The 25,341-nt window shown below is 40.6% G+C and overlaps 1 protein-coding gene across 1 annotated transcript in view; it reads left to right on the top strand.

Annotated features, from left to right (window-relative positions):
• Positions 1 to 1,651: 1,651 nt before the first annotated feature.
• LOC134340610 (transformer-2 protein homolog alpha-like) overlaps positions 1,652 to 25,341 on the top strand; it is a 34,736-nt gene continuing 11,046 nt past the window's right edge. The window contains exons 1-4 of the mRNA XM_063038052.1: positions 1,652 to 1,809; positions 17,390 to 17,541; positions 22,461 to 22,632; positions 24,798 to 24,986. Coding sequence (XP_062894122.1) covers positions 1,774 to 1,809; positions 17,390 to 17,541; positions 22,461 to 22,632; positions 24,798 to 24,986 — 549 coding nt within the window. The 5' untranslated portion in view covers positions 1,652 to 1,773. The remainder of the gene's footprint in view (positions 1,810 to 17,389; positions 17,542 to 22,460; positions 22,633 to 24,797; positions 24,987 to 25,341) is intronic.

Below are 25,341 nucleotides of genomic sequence, written 5' to 3'. Positions count from 1 at the left end.
TTGAGAGCATACTCACCAACTGCATCTCAGTGTGAAATGGCAATTGTCCTGTATTGGACCGCAAAGCACTCCAGCGTGTGGTGAAAACTGCCCAGTGGATTATCGGCACCCAATTGCCCACCATTGAGAACATCTACCATAAACGCTGCCTGGGCAGGGTGAAAAGCATTATCAAGGATGCATCTCACCCTAACCATGGACTTTTTACTCTCCTCCCATCCGGTAGGCGCTACAGGAGCCTCCGCTCCCGCACCAGCAGGCACAGGAAGAGCTTCTTCCCTGAGGCTGTGACCCTGCTGAACCTCACATCACAGGGCTAAGCAGTATTGCACCCATATTGTACTGTCTCAGTACTTTTATATTTGTGTGCTGTGGCACTTACTTTTTATTCGCAGTTATTTTGTAAATAACACTATTCTTTGCATTTCTGGTCAGATGCTAAATGCATTTCATTGGCTTTGTATCTGTACTCGGCACAATGACAATAAAGTTGAATCTAATCTAATTTGATAACAAAGAGGCCATTAGAGGCTGAATCATGAAATTTGTCGTTATGCTGCAGCAGGTACATTGCTGTAAATTACAGTAACTATGTGTGTATATATATTATTGTTTTTGATGGTGATGCAGCCAGTTACAATGCTCTCCACAGTACATCTGTAGAGGTTTGCTGAAGTCTTTGGTGACATAGCAAATCTCCTCAAACTCCGAATGAAATATAGCCACTGTCATGCCTTCTTTGTAACTACATCGATATGTTGGGCTCAGAGATATTGACACTCAGGAACTTGAAATTGCTCACCCTTTCCATTTCTGATCCCTTGATGAGGACTGGTGTGTGTGCCCTTGTTTCACCCTTTCTGAAGTCCACAATCAATTCTTTGGTCTGACTGTCGTTAAGTGCAAGGTTGTTGTTGCTGCGACACCACTCATCTAGCTGATCTATCTTTGCTTCTGTATGCCTTCTTGTCACCATCAGAAACTATGCCAACAATAGTTGTTAGCAGACAGGGTTTGTCCTGATGAAGGATCAGGGCCTGAAACAATGACTGTTCCTCTGCAGATGCTGCCTGACTTGCTGAGTTTCTCCAGCGTTTTGTGTGTGTAGTGTGACTATTTTTATGTGGAACCTTGTTTTAAAAAGAAAACTGCGAGTGTCATGCTTAAAACAATCCTTTTACATCTCATCTCCACAACATAAGCTTCAGTGCTTTCCTGCCGACCTGCTGAGCTCCTCCAGCATTTTGTGTGTGTGTTGCTCTGGATTTTCGGCATCTGCAGGATCTCGTGTTTTTGCTTTCATACTCATTGTTTATCTAATTTTCCTTCAAATTCCATGAGATAATCCGTTTCCTTTACAGCTGCCAACAACATCCTCCTAATTGGATGTTTTGACCTGAAGTTACCACTCTTGTCATTGAAATCAGAACATTCGGGATTCCTACCGGTCTCCCTAACTTGACACTGAGGTAAGTCCTCCCTCTTCCAAATAGGGACGGGATCACAGGGAGACGTTGAGAGAATTCCAAAAGCCCATTGGTCACCGCTCACGTCAATCGGCGTCGTTGCCTCTCGTCACTGCTACTAGCAGGAGCGGTTGACAAAACGTATAAAAGGGACCCCGGTTGTTAGGGCGCCATTTTGTCAGCTGTCGGCTGCGGGGAGTTGTGCGTTAAAGTTTAATTTTATTTCCGTTGCACATATATATTTAAAAGTCAATATTTTATTTAATCCCGTTTTTGATTTCCGTTGTGTTTGTTTTATTTTGTTAAAATGAGTGACACGGAGGACTTGACTGACGAGGAAAAGGTGAGTAGAAATTCCGCACAGAGGAACCTGAGGGTCGCAGAGGCACCGGGGCCTGACAACTTCTGGCTTTTACTTATTCCTTGGGAATCAATAAATACTTCATTTGCTCCATCTGATTAGTGCCAGGGAGAGCATGGGTTGATAGGGGCAACCCAGAAGCGTGAACAAATACTACTTCCCTCGTGTTCCCTTGATTTGGATTTGTTTAGTAATCCATTTTTCAAATATGTAAATAAAGCTTTGCCCAGTCCCTTCCCCGCAAATGTTTTGTTTGTAGCCTCTGGTAAAAGTTAAACGGTAGGTTTGTTTATTACGGGCAGCCATCTTTGCATAGTGTCTTAAAATTTCATTTCACCCGCTAGCATTTGCATTTGTTTCACATTTTTTTAAAGAGCGGTCTTTTGCAATAGACTGTTTTTGGATAATATAAATTTCGTTGCAGCTCAGCATTAGAATTGCCAATGTATAGCGAGAATCTGTTTTGCACTTCAAAACTAGTTTATTATTTGCTGGAGATTGCTTGTAATAGTCGCAGGTCATATGCAAATAGAATTAAAAAATAGTTAAGCATTAGATATTTTTTCAGCATTTCATGCATTTTAAAAGAAAAAGTGGAGGTGACAATGGAAATACAAACGTATATACTTCAGTGTATTTGAAAACAAAATCTCTTTCATGGGCAAAGCTTGACAAATGCCATTCATTTTAGGTGGATAGATGAGGGAAACGTTTTTGGTGCGAAAGGTCCCGAGTGTTACTCATTGGCATTTGTTTGTTGGTCTCAATTGGAGTGGTTGTTCAAGTTTTGTGTACCTCATGGCTCATTGTGAGCTATGCGGATTTTAAACAAGGGTATTTAGCCACTGCCCTTTCTGTGCGTTTTGCAAAAGAATTTGGCAGAACAAGATTGAGTTTTGTTAATAAGGTCTTTGTCTTGTAGCTGCGGAGTCCTTGCTTGATTGAGATCTTTGGTCTTGTCAGTATGTTCTCTAACTGAATGACTTCCTCTAGCTTTCTTCTGTATCTTGTCCGAAATCAGGGGTTCCCAACCTGGGGTCCACGGACCCCTGAGAACATAGAGTACAGCACAGGAACAGGCCATTCGGCCCACAACGTTGTGCTGAGCCAGTTTAAAAAGTAAAAAAAACACCCAAACACTAATCCCACCTCCTACACCTTGCCCATATCCCTCCATCTTCCTCACATCCATATGCCTATCCAAATGTCTCTTAAAGATCTCTAATGAATTGCCTAACACAGTACCAGGCAGCACATTCCAGGCATGCACAACTCAGTTTAAAAAAAACTTACCCCTCACATCCCCCTTGAACCTACCCCCTCTCACCTTCAATGCATGCCCTCTGGTATTAGACGTTTCTACCCTGGGAAACAGATACTCTCTGTCCACTCTATCTATGCCTCTCATAATCTTATTGTAAACGTAAATTTGCTGGATCAAATAACTACAGCACAAAAAGATTGTTACCTATCTTTTCACCAGTTTATTTCTTCTATCTCAGCTGGTGAGTGAACTTGGTCCCGACATCAGGGGAGAAGCGTTCTCATCTCTTCGGTGGTTCAACAAGTTCACTGCCTGATGTCAGAATTGCTACAAGTTATAAGGCCACCGATACAAAAGAACACTCAGGTTGATGCAAAAGAACAATAAGTTCAATAGACATCCCAGCTACTCAAATAGAGCAAAGCTTAATAACTTAGATAAAAGACTCCACTGAAATTTAAATTTTAATTGATGAAGGAATATCCTGTCTTGAGCTCCATCAGCAACCGCCTTTTGTCAAAACCAGAAGGTGTGAAAAGTCAGGGGACGTCTTTTGTGGAAAACTTAACAACTTTATCATTATAACCTTATCATATCTCCCTTCAGCCTCCAAAGAAAGCAACCCAAGTTTGTCCAGCTTGTTATGACAGCACATGCCCTTTAAACCAGGCAGCATCCTGGTAACTCTCTTCTCCACCTTCTTCAAAGCCACAACATCCTTCCTATAGTGGGGTGACCAGAACTGTTTGCAATACTCCGGATGTGGCCGAACCAGAGTTTTATAAAGTTGTAATGTACCTCCTGACTTTTCAACTCAATGCCTTGACTAATAAAAGCAAGGATCCCATAAGCTGCCTTAACCACCCAATCAACTTGTGTAGCCACTTTCAAGGAGCTGTGAACTTGGACCCCCCACCCCCCAAGATCTCTGCTCAGCAACACTGTTAAGGATTTTGCCCTCAACGGTGTACCGTCTCCTTGTATTTGCCATGGTGCAGCACCTCACATTTATCTTAATGGTATTGGTTCATGGCATAGAAAAGATTGGGAACCCCTGTTCTAAATGCTTTATTGCGAAGACTAGTCAATTGTTAGGGAAATTTTTACTGGAAAATTGCTAGTGTAGGCAGGTGATAGATTGGGGGCTGGGTATTAGTTGGCTCATATGTGGGGAAAAAAATTAAAGGAAAGTGAACAGAGAAGTAAAATTAACCCATCACTCAGTAGGTGAGGTGGTATCCAATGTTAAAAGGCCCCAACACTGTTATTTTTTAATCTGGATTATTAGAAAGATTTTATCAATCCACCAGTAGCGTGCTTTACAGGCGACCCAGGTTCATTTCCTGCTGCCTATAAGGAGTTTTTGTATGTTTTCTTTGTGACTGCATAGGTTTCCTCCGGGTGCTCTGGTTTCTTCCCACGGTCCACCGGTTTGTAGAATTGTAAAGTTGTCCTGTGATTAGGCCAGGGTTAAATTGGAGGGTGGGGGTTTGCTGGGCAGCGTGTCTTGGACAGCCTGTTCTGCGCTGTATCTCATTTTAAAAAAAACACTTTGTTAGTGATTGCAGGAATGACTCATGCTTCCTTTTCGCAATTTAAGTTGTTGAGTTGTGTGAGGAATTGCGCAGCCAAATTTTCGTTGATGGAATAGCTGGAGCTGTGGTTTTGTAAGCTGTTTATATCCAGAATCAAAGTATTGATTCTTCAAGAGATCAACTAATCTTTCGCTTGGGTGTGGGAGTGAGGGAATTAAAATTTGTCCAGTGGTTCATAAACTAGGCAAAATATTCCATTGTTATTTCAATATGACAGATATTTCCTACTGCTAAGATACCAACAAGAATATTATGCACCTTGCATCTACTTGCAAAATGATAACTAGTGTCCATTTAAAAAGTTTGGAAGAAAGCTACTGACAGCTTTTTGATACTTCGCTGTAAGTATCAAGCATCTGGTGTGGGTTGAATAGAAATTTCCTCCCATTGGGAAGATAGAAGCCACAGTTTAGTTCCTTTGTATCAATAAATTCCCATCGCTCTCCCTGGAACCAGGCTGCTTGTAGTTTCAATGTTATCTTTCCACCAAATTTGAGTTCACATTTATATCATCTGTTTCCACTTTGAGTTTGTATACAATTCTGATCTTCTGAAACTATCTACCATGTCTTTGAATTTCCTTGGGAGTTGCCTATTCCTATTAATTCATGGCTGCGTTCCATCGTTCTTTTTTCTGTAAACTGATACAATAGTCTGCTGTTTTTGTCCTAGCCTACTGTCTTGTTTATTCATCCATCCCTGCACTTGCCGACCTATACTTGCTTATTGTCAAGCAGTGCCTTGGTTTTAAAGTTCTTGCACTTAGTTTCAGGTGTGGCACCTCTAGATCTTGATTACTGTGAGCTTTATCTGTCTCCCAATTTTGACTCCATGCTTGCTTGTGGCTTATATAGGCTTTGGAATTTCCTCTTTTTATCTCTCTAACTTTCTCTTATTATGGAGTCATAGAAAATTATAGCACAGAAACAGGCCCTGTTAACGCTGAATCATTTATCTGCCTAGTCCCATCGACCTGTACCTGGATCATAGCCCTCCATACCGCTGCCATCCATGTTCCAATCTAAACTTCTCTTAAACGTTGGAATCAAGCTCGCATGCGCACTTGCACTGGCAGCTCGTTCCACACTGAGTGAAGAGGTTTCCTGGCATGTTCCCCTTAAACATTTCACCTTTTGCCCTTAACCCATGACCTCTAGTTGTACTCTCGCCCTACCTCAATGGAAAAAGCATGTTTGCATTTACCCTATCTAAACCCCTTATAATCTTGTATACCTCTATCAAGTCTCTCTTCAACCTTCTACGTTCCAAATAATAGTCATAACCTTTTCAATCTTTCCTTAAACTCAGGTCCTCCAGGCCCGGCAACATCTGTATAAATTTTCTATGTACTCTTTCAACCTCATTTACATCTTTCCTCTAGATCAGTGACTAAAACCGCAAACAATATTCCAAATTAGGCCTCACCAATGTCTCGTATGACTTCAGCATTACATCCCATCTCCTGTACTCAATACTTTCATTTATATGCCAAAAGTTTTCTTTCTCTGACTATCTACCGGTTATTGGCATTCTCTAAAATTGTTTTACCAATTTTTGTCTTCTGTCTTAATATCTTTGTCACTGTAAGATTTTATCTGTATATATTCCTGTGAAATACTTTGTTCTTTTTACTGCATAAGTACATTAAAAATGCAAGTTGAAATCTTGTGTTACAGCTCCCTTTGTCTCCTTTAGATATAACGTATGTTATCATTTACTTTAAACATGTACTATCCCTTTCTGATCAGATTTCTGTATCCTATTGCCCTTAATTCAGTCACACCACTCTCGGCCAAGTCAGAAGACTGTTTCAAATAACACGCAAAGTGCTGGAGGAACTCAGCAGGTCAGACAGGAATAAAGGGTTGACATTTTGGGCCGAGACCCTTCATCAGGATTGTTTCCAAGACCTTCTTGAAACTTGTGCAAAATTAGTGCCGAGGCAGTTTCTGTCTTAATATTGTGACTTTCAGAAGTGAAGTTATTGTCTTTGCTGTTATGTCTTTCACCTAAAGTCACTAAAAAAGAAATTGTCAGCAATTGATTGTGGGGTCATGTTCACAGATTGACTACCAGTGTTTCCCATCATTACAGATGATGGGTGGTAAAGGTTGTCTAAAGTTAGAACAGGATATTAATCAACTGAAAACCTGACCAATGGCAGATGGAATTTAGAAGTTAAACCAGGGCTGTACCTAGTGAAAGGCAGGATCTTGGAGGTGTTGAATAGAGATCTTGGGGGTCCAGCTTCATAAGACAATAAGATATAGGAGCAGAATGAGGCCATTCAGCCCTTTGAGTGCTCCATCAGTCCATCATGGCTGATTTATTTTCCTTGTCAACCCCATTCTTATGCCTTCTCCCTGTGGCCTTTGGTGCCCTGTCTAATCAAGAGCCTATCAACTTTAGCTTTAAATATACCCAGTGATTTGGCCTCCACAACCATCCATGGCAATGAATTCCACAGACTCACCATCCTCTGGATAAAGACATTCTTCCTCATCTGATTTCTAAAGATATACTTGTATTCAGAAGCAGTGCTCTCTGGTCTTAGAATCCCCCACTATAGGGAACATTCTTGCCACATCCACTGTATCTAGGCCTTTCGACATTCAAAATTCAAAGTACATTTATTATCAAAGCATGTATGCAGTATACAATTCTGAGATTTGTCTTCTCACAGACAGCCACGAAACAAAGAAACACCATGGAACCTGTTCAAAGAAAACATCAAACACCCAACGTGGAAAAAAAGAACAAATCGAGCAACAGCAAAAAACGAGCGAAATACAATTTCAACATCAAACCACAAAGTCATTAAAACTGTTTAGGTCAGTTCAATTTAGCGCTGTGTCATTCATTGACTGCAGGTTACAGAAGCAGTCCGCCCTGATCAAAAGTGAAAAAAGGAATACCCAAAAACCAAGAACACATCATAACATGAACTACAGACTCTAATCGACAAACCGCATCGATGAAACCTTACCCAAGATTCCAGCACCCTCTTTCAGCAGTATGGAGTGAATGGAGAGAGAGAGAGACCAGCCAAACATGGGTCCAATCCTCTGTGAGGTTTGAGGTTTCACTGAGGTGAAATCCTCTTCCCCCCCCCCCATTCTTCTAAAATCCAGCGGGTACAAGCCCAGAGCAATCAAACGTTCCTCATTTATTAAACCTTTCATTTCTGGGATCTTGTGAACCTCTGGAATTTCCCCAATGCCGGTGCATCCTTTCTTAGATAAGGAATTCAAAAGTATTGACAATGGTACATAGTTCCATTAAGTGGCAGCACAGGTAGACAGTGCCGAAGAAGGTTTGACTTTGGCTGAAGTCAAGAATTGGAATGCCATGTTGCATTTTGTATAAAACATTATCTGGGCTGTACTTGGAATATTGTGTGCAGTTTTGGTGCTATACCACAGGAAAAATGTGATTAATCTAAAGGGGGTGCAGAAAAGATTCACAAGGATGTTGCCAGGATTGGGGGGCTTGAGTTGTAAGCAGAGATTCAATGGATTGTTTCTCCTAGAGCAAAGTAGGCTGAGAGGTAACAAATAAAATCATGAGAGGCACTGGTATGGTAGGTTGTAAGTGTGTGTTCCCATGATGAGGGGGGTATAAAACTAGAGGGCACAGATTTAAGCTGAGAGGAAGGTTTATAGAGATCTGAGGTGTCACTTTTTCTCGCAGTGGTTGGTATCTGGAATAGAGTGCCAGAAGCGGTGGAAGCAGCAATGTTGTAAGAGGCATTTGGAAGCTATAGGAATGAACAAGGTAGAGACGGATGTGAAATTAATACAGGCAAGTGGGATTAGTATAGATTCACATGAAGGTTGGTAATAGTCATCAATAGTGACTTGTTGTTTAAAGTATTTATTTGGCTGTGAAGCACTAAGGGTTGCCCAAAAATAAGGAAAATGCTACGTTAAATCGCACACTTATCCTGTCCAAATGCTCCTTTGTAAGCAAGATAGGCTGATTTGCTATTCAGGCTGTAGAAATTATTCTATAATGACTTGGTTCATCAAATATAGCTGTGCATTTGTAGATTGGTTATTTCATAAATGAAGATTGAGAACCCCTCTAATTCTACTGGCACCCCCCAGTCTAACCTAGAAGCTAATTATAGAACTCAATCTAGGATTGGTAAGGAGAGCAAAGATGTTGGATTAAACTATTTTGCCTGTTTAGCTCAGAACTGGGTTAACTAAGTAAAGGATTGGGAAGCCAGGTTTAAAGCAGTTGTTGCCTAAGCATAAATTGACAACTTCTCGCCATCTGAAAATGAAATACATTTTCTTTTTAAAAGTTCAGCTTTACATCTTGTCCATGTGGAATTATATTTGAAGATGCAATGGATTCTGATTAATTGGGAAACATTGGAACTAGTACATTTTGGTTCAAATAAGTGGCTGCTCTAATTAGCTGAAGTTTCATGGAAATGGTTAAAAAGGTATACAAAAAAGACAAATTATTTAACTGAGTAACAGATTATGTATTGAAATGAAATGCAGAACAAATTAATCCTAACCTTCTTATTAAACCCGCCGATAAGGGGGGTGCTGTTGTAGTCTGGCGTACTGACCTCTACCTTGCCGAGGCACAGCGACAACTCGCGGATACCTCCTCTTATTTACCCCTCAATCGTGACCCCACTAAGGAGCACCAGGCCATTGTCTCCCACACCATCACCGACTTTATCCGCTCAGGGGATCTCCCATCCACTGCTACCAACCTTATAGTTCCCACACCCCGCACTTCCCGTTTCTGCCTCCTACCTAAGATCCACAAACCTGCCTGTCCTGGCCGACCTATTGTCTCAGCTTGCTCCTGCCCCACTGAACTCATTTCTGCATACCTCGACACTGTTTTATCGCCCCTTGTTCAATCCCTTCCGACCTATGTTCGTGACACTTCTCACGCTCTTAAACTTCTCGATGATTTTAAGTTCCCTGGCCCCCACCGCTTTATTTTCACCATGGATGTCCAGTCCTTATATACTTCCATCCCCCATCAGGAAGATCTCAAAGCTCTCCACTTCTTTTTGGATTCCAGACCTAATCAGTTCCCCTCTACCACCACTCTGCTCCGTCTAGCGGAATTAGTCCTTACTCTTAATAATTTCTCCTTTGGCTCCTCCCACTTCCTCCAAACTAAAGGTGTAGCCATGGGCACCTGTATGGGTCCTAGCTATGCCTGCCTTTTTGTTGGGTTTGTGGAACAATCTACGTTCCGTGCCTATTCTGGTATCTGTCCCCCACTTTTCCTTCGCTACATCGATGACTGCATTGGCGCTGCTTCCTGCACACATGCAGAACTTGTTGACTTTATTAACTTTGCCTCCAACTTTCACCCTGCCCTCAAGTTTACCTGGTCCATTTCCGACACCTCCCTCCCCTTTCTAGATCTTTCTGTCTCTATCTCTGGAGACAGCTTATCCACTGATGTCTACTATAAGCCTACTGACTCTCACAGCTATCTGGACTATTCCTCTTCTCACCCTGTCTCTTGCAAAAACCCCATCCCCTTCTCGCAATTCCTCCGTCTCCGCCGCATCTGCTCTCAGGATGAGGCTTTTCATTCTAGGACGAGGGAGATGTCTTCCTTTTTTAAAGAAAGGGGCTTCCCTTCCTCCACTATCAACTCTGCTCTTAAATGCATCTCCCCCATTTCACGTACATCTGCTCTCACTCCATCCTCCCGCCACCCCACTAGGAATAGGGTTCCCCTGGTCCTCACCTACCACCCCACCAGCCTCCGGGTCCACCATATTATTCTCCGTAACTTCCGCCACCTCCAGTGGGATCCCACCACTAAGCACATCTTTCCCTCCCCCCATCTCTCTGCATTCCGCAGGGATTGCTCCCTACACAACTCCCTTGTCCATTCGTCCCCCCCATCCCTCCCCACTGATCTCCCTCCTGGCACTTATCCGTGTAAGCAGAACAAGTGCTACACATGCCCTTACACTTCCTCCCTTACCACCATTCAGGGCCCCAAACAGTCCTTCCAGGTGAGGCATCACTTCACCTGTGAGTCGACTGGGGTGATGTACTGCGTCCGGTGCTCCCGATGTGGCCTTTTATATATTGGCGAGACCCGACGCAGACTGGGAGACCGCTTTGCTGAACATCTACGCTCTGTCCGCCAGAGAAAGCAGGATCTCCCAGTGGCCACACATTTTAATTCCACATCCCATTCCCATTCTGACATGTCTATCCACGGCCTCCTCTACTGTAAAGATGAAGCCACACTCAGGTTGGAGGAACAACACCTTATATTCCGTCTGGGTAGCCTCCAACCTGATGGCATGAACATCGACTTCTCTAACTTCCGCTAAGGCCCCACCTCCCCCTCGTACCCCATCTATTACTCATTTTTATGCACACATTCTTTCTCTCACTCTCCTTTTTCTCCCTCTGTCCCTCTGAATATACCTCTTACCCATCCTCTGGGTCCCCCCCCCCCGCCGTCTTTCTTCCCGGACCTCCTGTCCCATGATCCTCTCGTATCCCCTTTTGCCTATCACCTGTCCAGCTCTTGGCTCCATCCCTCCCCCTCCTGTCTTCTCCTATCATTTTGGATCTCCCCCTCCCCCTCCAACTTTCAAATCCCTTACTCACTCTTCCTTCAGTTAGTCCTGACGAAGGGTCTTGGCCTGAAACGTCGACTGCACCTCTTCCTACAGATGCTGCTTGGCCTGCTGCATTCACCAGCAACTTTGATGTGTGTTGCTTGAATTTCCAGCATCTGCAGAATTCCTGTTTGCAGAATAAATTAGAACACTAGCAATACTACTACATACTAAAAATGTAGTTTCTAATAGTTATTGACAGAGGAATGCACGGTGTACTACTGTGTTCTTTTGATTGTAAATGAACAAAATTAGCAGCAGACTCCTAATATGATTGCCTTCATATAATTGTATCCTCCAAATCTCCATTTTCATTGTAACCTTCAAGATCATTGTTGATATGTTCAAACTCTTTGTAGTTTCTAACTTGTTGAAGTAGTGAAATAGTTTTATTTTCACTCCTGGCCATTTCTAGCATCTCCAAGCCTGAACACTTGAAGCCACAGTGAGCAAAACAGTTCTGAATTGTCCTGCTGCTTATTTCTCATCTCAGTGACAAAAATCACTGCTTTTTGAACACAGACACGTGCAACTGAGGCTATTTAAAAGCTGGTCACTCTAAGCAAGGTGTAGTGTTTAGCGGCCACATGTGACTGATGCTTGTTAGAAACCGGCAACGATCTCCTGTCTAATTAAGCGGCCTGGTGTCCTAAATAAATGAAGGGAATCCCAGCTATTTTCTCGATTAGTTTTTGTTCTTTAAGAGCTGTCTCAAATAAGTGGCTGCCCTGATTAACCGATGGCCCAATTAACTGAAATCCACCATTTTGTTGGGTAAGGTGTTCTGACATTTTCTTCTTGGAAGTACTAGAATCCCAGGTTTATTGCCTATTGCCCATTCTTTAGATCAGGGGTTCCCAACCTGGGGTCCACAGACTCCTTGGTTAATGGTAGAGGTCCATGGCATAAAAAAGGTTGGCAACTCCTGCTTAGATGCTTAATGATTAGATGGAGTGGTGTGTGTGGTAAAAATGAGCTTTCTTCAAGTCTTTCTTTTGAATCCAGTTATGGCTCATCTACCTCCCATACCTGTTCAGCGGGAAGATTTTTTTTACTGCTGAGTAAGGAAATTACTCCTTGGTTATAAATGATGAAGTGACCCCTTCTGCAGAGACTGCTTGACCCTACAGCCAAAGGAAACAGCAAGTATCCTATCAGCCCCTCTCAGAATTTTGTATATTTGAATGAGACCTCTTGTCTAAATCCTGGTTAATATAGACCAATCTTGTCTCTTCATTGATTCCTGAGACTTGTCCAATCTGGTGAAGCTGCACATGGTAAGTATATCTTTTGAGTCTGCAAACCAGAACTTCTCCCATTGTTCCAGGTCTGGCCTTGCCAATATCTGTACAGCTACAGCAAGACTTTGGGCTTTATAGGAAAGAAGATCAGAGTACAATGTTTTTTTTTGTCTTCGTAATTACTGCTTGTCCCTGTATATTAACTTTGTGTTTCATAAATCAGGACATCAAGATTCATCTGTATGCCTTGTACTTCTGAGTTGTCAATGTTCAAAGTACATTCTTTTTAAAGATTGACCATCTGAAAATGAGATTTAATTGAAATGCTATTCATTACTTTCAGAACTATTTTAAACATGGCTTACATAAATATTTTAACATGATTCTAACTTTTTAAGTGAAATTGATTGAAATGTATTAATCATCACAGATTACCATTATCCTCAAGTTAATAACCTCATGTATTTCACTAAAATGTAGTAGTCATTTCCACAAAGGCTGATGTGAGGTACTGGAAAATAAACAATGAAAACTGGACCAGTTAAAATAATCACCTTGCTTTGGTACAGATAATTTCAAAGCCCCTGGATTTTCTTATGTATTCAATTTAATACAGGCATATTATTTTAGATTTTACTTCTGGGTTGAATAATTGAAACAATCAAAAAGTATCAGTACAGTGGAATTGGAAGAGCTGCTGCTGCCTCTGCTCCAGCGATCTGGGTTTGATCCTGACCTAAGGTGGTGTCTGTGTGGAGTTTGCATATTTTGTGTGTGTGGGGCTTTATCCAGGTGTTCTAGATTCTTTTGATGTGCCAAAGTGCGGGTTAGTAGATTGATTAGCTGTTGTAAAATTAAGTAGAATCTGAGGGTTGTCAAGGGGGTGGTTGGAAAATAAAATGGAATTAGTATTGGATTAATGGAAATGTGTGTTTGATGCTTAGTACAGGCACAGTAGGCTGAAGGTCCTGTTTCAGTGCTGTATGACACTGCAGAAAATGTTGGATGCTGCAACTGTGAAGAAAATGGAAGCATGCAGCAGGTCAAGAAGCATCCAAGTGCAAAGTTTTCCAGTTTTGACAGTTTTAAACCTGAAGTATTAACTCTTTTTCTCTTTTCACAAATGCCGTGCGACTTGCCGAGTTTTTCTGGCATTTTGTTTCAGAGAATACAAGTTTCCAAGAGATAATCTAACTGTTGATACCAATTTTCTGAAGCCCACATTGAATATTAAGAATTTATATAATGTTGAGATACACTGATATGTTCTCTAATGGTGGGAAATCTTCAAAGAAAATCTTCCTAAAATAAACTCCGTATTTTTGACGGAACAATCTGGTATTTGCTACCCTAGATGTTAAATCACCAAATTATCGTTTTGAAATGCATTCTACCAATGTTCTGATTGCTTTATATAATTTCTTGTCACTTATGATAGAAGTTAGACTTTATACTTGATCATTAAATTTAAAATCACTCCATGTATGTATTTAGTAAGTGAGGTTAAAGGCAGTTCTTTATTACACTAACATGTTAACTGCTTGCTGATTATAAAGCTAATGTCCAAGACTGCCATAAGTTATTAGAAAGTTGGCATTGTAATATATTTTTTGAATTGATGCTTATCAGCTGGTATATATTACCTTTTCCTCTAGGAATGGGGCTCCCAATCTTTATTTATTCCATGGACTAATACCATTAAACATGGAGTCTGTGGACCCTGGTTGGGAACCGCTGCTCTAAGATGATGTCATTGGCTTCCTCAGCGATGATGAACCCTCTTCTTTAGAGCATTCTGTAATTCGCTCTAGCTGAGGGGTTCCCAACCTGGGATCCATGGGATAAAAAAGGGCTAGAAACCCCCGCTCTAGATGAACAATTTCATTGGTACTTGTGGCGGGAGCTGGTCAAGTTAAATATCACCTTGAGTCTGAAAATCTATTTGGCTAAATGCATTTATCTGCTTGTAACTAAATGAGACGGTCCATAGACCTAACTTCTGTAATGACTCTTCAGAAAATCAATTTGATTTTGGAGATACAATAATGCATAAATAGGCAGACAGTGGGGTAGGGATCAAGTAAAATTGAACTTCATTGCTGAAGCTCTAACTTAGCAGCCCTTGTTTTGTAAAGGACTTTCTATCATGAGTGATCAGTGGTATTTTTAGAATTTAGTCCTTCTGGTGTGACATCACCTTTACATTTAACCTCAGAGTCAGATTTATTACCACTGGCGTTTGTTGTGAAATTTGTTTGCGACAGCAGTACTCCCCAGACATAATAAAAAGACTATTACAATAAGGTTAATTAATTAAATAAGTAGTACAAAAAAGCAAAATAAAATAATGAAATAATGTTCTCTGGTTCAATGTCCAATCAGAAATCTGGTGGCACAGGGGAAGAAGTTGTTTCTGAATTGCTGAGTGTGCCTTCAGGTTCCTGTACCTCCTTCCTGTTGGTAAAAATAAGAGGGCATGTCCCAAGTGATGGGGTCCTTTATAGTAGATGCTTAATTATTGAGGCTGTGCCTCTTGAAAGTATCCTTGATGTGGGAAGAGCTCATGCCCATGATGTAGCTGGCAGAGATTACAACTTTCTGCAGCTTTTTCCAATCCTGTGCAGTATCCCACATGTATTCATTTAGCCAACTGGCAACTTTACGAATAAAAGATGGTATGGGTTTAGATAGGTCAATTAAGAAATGCAAAAATACCTTACCTGTATGCCAAGAGGTATGGTAATTACCATCCTGATGAGTTATTATTTATTTAGTCAAACCTATTAAGTTTTATTAGTAATGGCTGTTTTGTTTAATTCAGTCTGATCATGGATTCCATTCTGAACATGGATTTAAAATAATTGTTGGAGCATTTCTCTACCAGGTGTATATTTTTGGTGAAGCCTTTTTCTCCCAACTAATTAATTCAGAATTGCTTTCATAATATTTTTTAAATTTTATTGCAGATCTGGTGAAAAGGCCCTTTCAGCCCTTCGAGCCATACTGCCCAGCAACCCCCATTGACCCCAATTTAACCCCAACCTACTCATGGGACAATTTGCAATGACCAGTTAACCTACCCGGTAGGTCTTTGGGCCATGGGAGAGAGCCGGAGCACCCAGAGAAAACTCATGCATTCCACGGGAGGATGTGCAGAGGCTCCTTATAGAAGAAGCCAGGATTGAACTCCAAACTCCAATGTCCCAAGCTGTAATAGTGTCACACAAGCCGTGTATTATTAATAGTGCTTGGTCATGTTTTATTTTCTGTAAGAAAGTTTGTATGTTCTCCCTGTGACTGTGGGATTGCTCTGGGTGCTCTGGATTCCTCCCACAATCCAAAGATGTACTGGTTAGTAGGTTAATTGGTCACTGTAAATTTTCCTGTGTTTAAGCTAGGGTTAAATAGGTAGGTTGCTGGGCAGTGTGGCTTCTTGGGCCGGAAAGAGCTCTAAATAAAATAAATCAAAATTGAACCTTAGTGTTATGAGGAATTGCTGCAAGATCAAGAATTATGTGACTACAGTAAAGTCAAATATTCTGTAAAGATGAGTCCTCAACTTGTACTATAATGTTAAGCTAAAGAACATTGCTGTTAATCATAGTCCTCCACCCTGCCTGTTTTATATTGCAAGGGAAATGAGGCAATTCATTTGTTCCTTTTTGTGATTGATTTTTCTGTTCATCAAAAAATGAAGTCACAGGATTTTATCACAGAATCCAATAACACATCCAGTCAAATATGACTCAGGTGAAATGGAATTACAATCTTCATATTAATCATCAGAATTAAGTGATGAAAGTAACTTTATGAAGATCCTTTAAATCAGTGAGAGTAAAACTGTTAACCTGACTTTCTGACACTGAACTTTTAAAATATATAACGAGTGAAGGATCGTATCATCATTTAAGTGTCTTTCCCTGTCTAATAAATTGCTATTGGGTATTAGAATTCATGCAGAAATAATTTCATTAGGATCATCCATAAGGGCAAAATTTTGGTAGCGGTGCATTTTTTTTTAAAGCAAAGCCTTTACCAAGTAATATTTTATTAAAGTATTTCACTGTAGCGCTTGATTTTGCCATCTCAAACCTTAGAGTAACTGGAATACTGTCTGATTTTTTATAAAACAAGGATAATTGGCTTGTCCCTGGTCCAGTAGACATTTCAAAATTTCTTAAATGGGTGAATAAATTTTAATGGGAAATTAAGATTTACAACAAGTTTTAATCTGATCCCATATACCTCATCATGCTGAATATTCTTTTTCCATTAAGGTTAATGTACATGAAGAAGGTGGAATAATGGAAGATAATCAAGATAATGACTATACACACAAGTATTACAGATCAGTCAAATAAATTTGAAGCTGAAATGAGAGCGAAGAATGGTCAGATAGAAGAGCATGCATGGTGTAAGGCATTAAGTGGTTTGGAAGGTGAAGAATTCTCGGTGTAAGAAAACTGAAAAATGAAGAATGAAGAAAAGAAAAAGTAAAAACGAGTGAAGTAAATTTAAAAGAAGGTGTCTGGAGGAAAGATACCTAGGCCAAGTAATGTATATAGTCTATTTGTGTCTGTATGCTTCAGTTCTAGTATAAATTGCATGCTAAGCTTTATAATCAGACCTATTATTACAAAAAAAATTGGACAAATGATATCAGGGACTATTTAATATTCTGGCTAGGTTAATGGGGTTTTCTATATTAGGGAAATGGTTGAGGTGAAATAAAGTGCTATAGTTGAGAACAAGGCATTTTGCCTGGTTAGGTTGTTACTGCAGTCTCATCTCACTACTTGCTTGGTAATAAAATGTCCTGATGTACTAGGATGGGAGGCCGACATCGAGATCACGGAGTAGGACACCAGCTAAACTGAACAAGTCGAAAAGCCGATCTGCTTCCCGTTCATTGTCAAGGGCATCAAACTTATCACGATCTCGGACATCGTTCTCACGATCTCGATCATGTTCCAAGTCACGGTGAGTAGAAATATTGCAGGAGAGCTAATGTGTGCTTATGTTTTTTACAGTTATAATTCTGTGGAGTTTGCAGTCTTATGGGATGTGCAAGTTCTTTAATTCCCTTTGCCCTTGTTTCATTTCCTTTTGGGGGCCATGGTAGTGTAGCGGTTGCCATGACGCTATTACAGTTCAGAACATTCGGATATTGGAATTTAATTCAGACACTGTCTATAAGGAGTTTGTGTGTTCTACCCGTGGCTGTGTTGTTTTCATCCCACAGTCCAAAGATGTACTGCTTAGTAAGTTTATTGGTCATTGTAAATTGTCCTGTGATGAGGTTAGTGGTAAATAGGGGATGGGTTGCTGGGCAGTTGGATCGGAAGGGTCTGTTCTGTGCTGTATCTCTAAATAAATCAGTGTCCATTTATAATATTAAAACCATTCTTTTTAACTACATAATGTATTTGAAGTACTAAAAGATCTTTGTGCTACATACTGCATTATGATTTGAGAAGGCAGGTTAGTAACGAAATTGTAGAGCACTGCACTACAGTAACGGGTCCTTTAACCCATCTAGTCCATGCTAAATTATTAATCTGCTTCATCCCATCACTGTCCATACCCCTCCCATCCATGGACTCATCCAAGTTTCCTCTTAAATATTGAAATCACCACTTCTGTTGAAATGAATATCAAAATGAGGGCAAAACAAAGTAGGAAGCGATTTGACATTTACCCAAACTACCAAAAGGTGTGAAATTGTGTTCTGCCAGAATATGTGATGTGACAAATGTTCTCGCTGTTGAAGTGAATTACTTGACCTTGGAAATTGGAAATGAAATTTCAAAGAGTTTTTCAAACAACACTTGTTTAATTACTTGCTGAATCAGTGTGTAGATAAATGTAGATTGCACATCTTATAGGAAGCAGCAGACTCCTTGAAAACTGCTTCTAGAGCAGAGGAATCTGATGTACAGAAACATCATTTGCAAAGTACCAATGTTGATGCTTTTTCAAAACAAAAAAAAATGCAGGTTCAGAGGACTGGGTCAGTTTCCAGAAGAACATAATTGAAAGACAAGACAGTTGGATTAAAAACTTAGAACCTGGGTTAATACAAACAATTTTAGATTTTCATATTTTGAAAGGGTTACGGGCACAAAGGAAAATAATGCAAAGAATATATATAGTTGGGACCTTTACTCAAGATTTAGAAGAACGAGGGCTCAAGAATGCAAGACATCCATGTAATAGAGGTAGGTTATTTGCCTTGTAAGGATAGAATCAGATCTTATGGAGGAGGGAAAATTATGACAGGATATGTAGGATCTAAGTGGCATCGGTTTGGAGCAGCTGCTGTTGGATAAGTCCAATTTGACCAGCTGATCAGAGTTCAGGATCAGCAGTTTCTAGCAAGGATGGTAAACTAAGGGAATTATGAATGACCTGAGGGGTCCTAAAATATCTGGGGAAGAGAAAGGAAGTATATGTAAGTCTTGGGAAGCTAAAATCAGACTGGGCTCTTACACGATATAAAGATAGGCGATTAGGAAGGCCAAAAAGGAGCCATGAAATGTTCTTGGCGAGCAGGATCAAGGCCAATCCCAAGGCATTCTATACTTAAAGGATAACTCAGGAGAGGGTAGGCCCACTCGAGTATAAAGGAGGGAATTTGTGCCTGGAGTCCACAAGTGTCAGTATTTACCAAGGAGAAGGATTCGGAAGATAGTGAAGGCAGAGTAAAGCATGCTAATCTGCTGGGACATTCAGATTGAAGAGGTAGTGCTAGTCTTCCGGAAAAACATTAAGGTGATTAGTCTCCAGTGCTTGATGGCACATAATCCCAGAATATTGATTAAAAGAACAAGCCAGAGATTCCTAGGACTTTGACAAAGATCTTTGTTTTCTCACTAGCAACGGGTGAGGACTGGAGCATGACAAATGTGCAAGAAATGTTGTTCAAGAAAGGAAATGGGGATAATCCAGGTAATTAATAAGACAGTGAGCCTGGTCGATAATAAGAGCTGTTGAAGAGGATATTGAGGAATAGAGACAGTAGGGCTTCGTGCAGGGTCATGCTTTACAAACTTGATCAAATTTTTTGAGGAGGTGATAAAGGAGCTTACTGCTGTAAAAATGAACAATTTCAGTTCATTTATGGAATTTAGGTTTTTTGTTGACACTAAATGCAAAACAAAAGCTGAGCGTTCTCTGAATATTACTTCAAGAATCACTATTTCCCCCCCTCCCACCCATGTTCACTTTTCAAATACTTGTTAATGTCGTAATTGTAATTTCGTTAGTAGTCAGTTATTTCACAGCCAGATCCAGTGGGCATTAGCTCTCCAATCTCTGGAATGGCTCTAGTCCAACCTCAAAATTAAATGAAGCATTGCTTTACCAGGTTGTCATCTTTCATTTATAACTGCTTGTAGATAGACTAACTATTTCTTTTGAATAAAAAAAAAACGGCTTTGTATAATTGTCTATGACTTAGGAAATCAAATAGAATAACTTTTAATATGTGAACTGAAACAGTCCTTGTGATCTACTGAATAGTCCTCGGCAACACTTAACTGCTCTACTAAAGCCTCTATCCACCTAATTCCATCGGTACATCCTTGATGCTTAGTCAGCTTCTCTTTAAAATGCAATTTACTGAAAGAGGTAGCTGAAGAGATTGTGGAGACATTAGTAATGATCTTTCAAGAATTACTAGATTCTGGAATGGTTCTGGAAGACTGCAAAACTACAAATGTCACTCTCCTCAAGAAGGGAGAGAGGCAGAAGAAAGGAAACTATAAGCCAGTTAGTCTGATCTCAGTGGCTAGGAAGGTGCTGAAGTCGATTATCAAGAATGAGTTCTCAGGGTGCTTGGAGGCACATGATAAAATATTCTGCAGTCAGCATGCTTTCCTTAAGGAAAATCTTGCCTGACAAATCTGTTAGAATTCTTTGAAGAAATAAGCAGGATAGACAAAGAAGAATTGGTTGATGTTGTGTACTTTGGATTTTCAGAAGGCCTTTGACAAGGTGCCACACATGAGGCTGCTACAAGCCCATGGTATTTACAAGAAAGATTCTAGCACGGATAATGCATTGGCTGATTGTCAGGAGGCATAGAATGGGAGTAAAGATAGCCTTTTCTAGTTGACTGCCAGTGACTAGTGTTCCACAGTGGTCTGTGTTCGGACCGATTTGTTTTACATTGTATGTCAATGATTTGGATGATGGAATTGATAGCTTTCTTGCAAAGGTTGCAGATGATACAAGGATGGGTAGAGGAACAGGTAGTTTTGAGGAACTGGGCTACAGAAGGACTTGGACAGATAAGGAGAATGGGCAAAGAAGTGGCAGATGGAAAACAGTGTCGGGAAGTGTCTAGTCATGCACTTTAGTAGAAGAAATGAAAGGGCTGACTTTTTTTAAATGGGGAGAAAATATAAAAATCAGAGGTGCAAGGGGATTTGGGAGTCCTTGTGTAAGATTTCCTAATGGTTAGTTTGCAGGTTGAATCTGTGGTGAGGAAGGCGAATGAGATGTTAGCATTCATTGCAAGAGAACTTGTATGTAAAAACAAAGATGTAATGTTGAGACCTTATAAAGCACTGGTGAGGCCTCACTTGGAGTATTGTGAGCAGGTTTGGGCCCCTTATCTCGGAAAGGATGTGCTGAAACTGGAGAGGGCTCAAAGGAGGTTCCCGAAAATGATTCCAGGGTCAAACAGCCTGTCATATGAAGAGCATTTGATGGTTTTGGGTCTGTATTCACTGGAATTCAGAAGAACGGGTGACCTAATTGAAATCTATCAAATGGTGAAAGGCCTCGATAGAGTGGATGTGGAGAAGATGTTTCCTATGGTGGCAGTAAGACCAGAGGGGACAGCCTCAGAATAGAGGGACGTCCTTTTAGAATGGAGATGATGATTTTTTGTTTTAGCCAGAAGATGATTTTTTGTTTTAGCCAGAAGATGGTGAATCTGAAATTCTCTGCCATAGTCGGCTGTGGAAGCCAAGTCTGTATGTATACTTAAGGCAGAGATTGATAGATTCTTGATTGGTCAGGGCATGAAGGGATACGGGGCAAAGGCAGGAGACTGGAGCTGAGAGGAAAATTGGATCAGCCATGGCGAAATGGCAGAAAAGACTTGATGGGCCAAATGGCCTAATTCTGCTCTTGTATTTTGTGGTCTCATGGTCTTGTAGTTTACCTTGTCTCCTGATGGTGAGGAATTCTACTTACTAAACTTGTCCATGATTGTGCAGCTTATGTACATTTATTCAGTCAGTTATTCTCAAGATTTCAATGCAGTTTTTCTCTTTAAAGGGTTTTGTAAGCTTAGGCTGAACATGAAAATGTTTTAATTTGAATATTACTCTATCAAACTTCTCAAAATTATTTTTTCAAACCTTTCAGAATCTCAATGTCCTACTGCACTTAAGTAGCCAATGAAGGACTCATCATTACTGTTGTGTGCCGTGTTGTATTACGTGGGCAAGCATGGTCTTTCATGACTGTGATTGTTCTTGTGATTTCATTGCCTTCTGGGCAGCGTCTTTACAAGACAGGTGACCCCCCAGCCATTATCAATACTCTTCAGAGATTGCCTGGCGTCAGCAGTCGCATAACCAGAACTCAGCTACTCATATGACCATCCACCAGCTGCTCCCATGGCTTCATGTGACACTGATGTTGGGCGTGGGGAGGGGGGGCTAAGCAGGTGCTACACCTTGCCCAAGGATGACCTGCAGGCTAGAGGAGGGAAGGAGCACCTTTCAAATCCTCCACCCTGCCCATAATGAAGGTCTATTGAAACATAATCACAGTAGTGACACGTGAAAATGTAGTTTTGATGTAGAGTGCTTTTCAAAATCACAGTCAGGAATATTTGTCTTCTCTAATTGAAGTGTTCATCAGTTACATTCCTGTCTCCAAAGGTCACGTTCCCGTCGTCATCGCCGTCGCTCAAAGTATTATTCACGATCGAGATCTCACACTAGGTCATATAGGAGAAGATCCAGGAGCCGATCTTACTCACCTGTCTACAGGCGTAGAAGAAGCAGCAGCCATTCTCCCATATCCAGCAGGCGACGTCACATTGGAAGCAGGGTCAGTATCATTTGTCTTTTTATGATGGTGTGACTATTTTTTATAAATCAATATGCCAAGAAATTTGGTCTTCTGTTGCTAATATTCTATCAAACTACAGTAACAATATGCTGCAGAATATTTTAAATTCTGTGCCAACTGATCTGAATGATGTAATTTGAGTGTATTGAGCAAAGAAAGTTGAGTTCATAAGATTTCATTGAAAATTGTATTGAATTAACTAAAATTTGTAATCCAAATCTAGCAGCTTTATACCACCTCTTTCCTCTAAACAAAAGGTACTTGGCACTTCATTGTCATGGTCCGATGACAGACTACAGTCAGTGAAAAGGTAGCAGGAAGCAACATATTTCAACAATTTGAGCATCTTTCATCAATTATAGTGGCTAAACTGATGTAGGTGATCTACGGTAACATGGTTGGGTACATGTTCCAGACTGTCTGGATTTCTGTTTTTGCTTCCTTTTGGCAGTTAAACTGGTCACACACTACACATCATTTCCTAGCTACTATGAGTAGAATAGCTTTTCTTTTAGAGTCTGCTAATTTAACATCTCCCTATCAACTTAGCTGAGATTTGTCACTGCTGCTAGTCACCTTATATGTTTTGATTTGTTAGTTTGCATTCAAACCTGATTCCAATATTAGGGACATGATTGGACCTAGTTCCTCTCCATATTAACACACAAAATGCTGGAGGAGCTCAGCAGGTCAGGCAGCATTCATGGGATAAACAGTCGATGTTTTGAGAGTGCTGTCAGCAGTCCAGGTTAGCCAGTAACCTGCCATGTATTTACAATTGTCCAAACCTAGGACACAATATAACGTGAGGTTCAGAGTTCTGAGACAATGAGGTGGTTATAAAACTATTTGTCACATTCCTTATACTCTGCAGCCTTTATTTTGTCATCAGCCTAACACATGGACCTTTGGAAAACTTAAAGCAGCACACACAAAAAATGCTGGAGGAACTCAACAGGTCAGGCAGCATCTATGGAAATGAATAAACAGTTGACGTTTCGGGCCAAGGCCCTTCATCAGGACTGGAAAGGAAGAGGGCAGATGCCAGAATAGAAAGTTGTGGGGAAAGGAAGGAGGTTAGCTGGAAGGTGATAGGTGAAACCAGGTGGGTGAAAAAGATGAGGGCTGGAGAGGAAGGAATCTGATAGGAGAGGAGAGTGCACACGGGGAGGTGATGGGCAGTTGAGATGTCTGATCCCAGAGTGGGGAATAGAAGGTGGGGGGGAGGTTTTACCGAAAGGAGAGATGGATATTCATGCCATCAGGTTGGAGGCTATCCAGATGTAATAGCAAGTGTTACTCATTCACCCTGAGTGTGGCCTCATCTTAGCACAAGAGGGAGGCCATGGCCTGACATGTTGGAATGGGAATTGGAATTCAAATGGTTGGAGGTTAAAGTTTTAAAAACTTGAATTCTATTTTGACACTGCCCTCATTAACCCTTTTAAAAACTAAAAATCAATTAGTGAGGCACAACCCTAATTCCATGCTGATTGTTCTTAATTCATCTGTATCTTTGTAAATTACATTTTTAATCTTGTATTTATGCTTATCCCATTGCTGAAAATGTGTGCAATTTTTTGATCTGAAAGCAAAGTCATCCTTTGTTGTTTGAAAGGCCTTTATCATCTATAGTTCTCCACAGTGTGTTGGGAGCCATGTGACTTGGAACAGGGCAAGGGTATCATGTCGATGTGGGGTGAAGAGTGGCTCAGAAGTGGTGACCATTCAACTCAATTTTTTCTTCACTCAGAATCCATAAATCCATTTACAGAAGTTGCCCCCAGTTAAATAAAAATTCTCTACTGATTTGGTGAACTTAACTGGAGGATATGTTGGAATAATATGAAGCATTAAGATGATAAGCTTTAACCACATGATCAACATATATTGACTTCTGTGGTTTGGCCATCTGACTGGCATCCAGAACCAAACTGATCTGTGAAATGATACAGTTGTGGAACCAGTGGGGCTTCTTTATATGATGATTGTGTAAATGACAGGTATAGCTGAATATCTCTGACCAAGATTCAGTTTTCTGTAATACTGGGAAGGAAATGTATATTTCAATAAATTGTCAATATTTCCTTTTGATGCAAAAAAAGTGAAATATTATTGAGCTGCTGTTTTGATTTCTTATTTAGACCAACCCAAATCCTAATAATTGTCTGGGAGTGTTTGGCCTGAGCCTGTACACCACTGACCGGGAACTACGTGAAGTGTTTTCTCGATATGGACCTCTCGCAGGGATCAATGTGGTTTATGACCAGCGAACAGGAAGATCAAGAGGATTTGCATTTGTCTACTTTGAGAATGTTGAAGACTCTAAAGAAGTATGTGTTCCAACTTCCAGTATGGCAACAGACTTGATGTTTTCCTCTGCTAAAATAGTCCATAAGAGCACCACACACTTCAGTATGAGAAATATGAAATATTTAACTTTAAACTGTCAAACATCTAATTCTCTTTCTATTGATATTTCTTTATCTTGCTATGAATAGGATAACTCCATATGGTGCCACAGTAGTGTAGCAGTTAGCGCAACGTCTCCCATAGCCTCTCCTTTCCAGGTGTAGTGATCACCACAGGACCACTGTTTGGCTTGCCATGCAGGTGGTCGCATGTATATGGCCTCTCCTACACTGCTGTGCCTATAGCAACACCTTCACGTGGCGTTCCTGTTCTTAT

This window comes from Mobula hypostoma, chromosome X1, assembly GCF_963921235.1.
Source record: "Mobula hypostoma chromosome X1, sMobHyp1.1, whole genome shotgun sequence".
Lineage (NCBI taxonomy): Eukaryota > Metazoa > Chordata > Chondrichthyes > Myliobatiformes > Myliobatidae > Mobula > Mobula hypostoma.
This window is presented reverse-complemented; position numbering and strand designations above follow the sequence as displayed.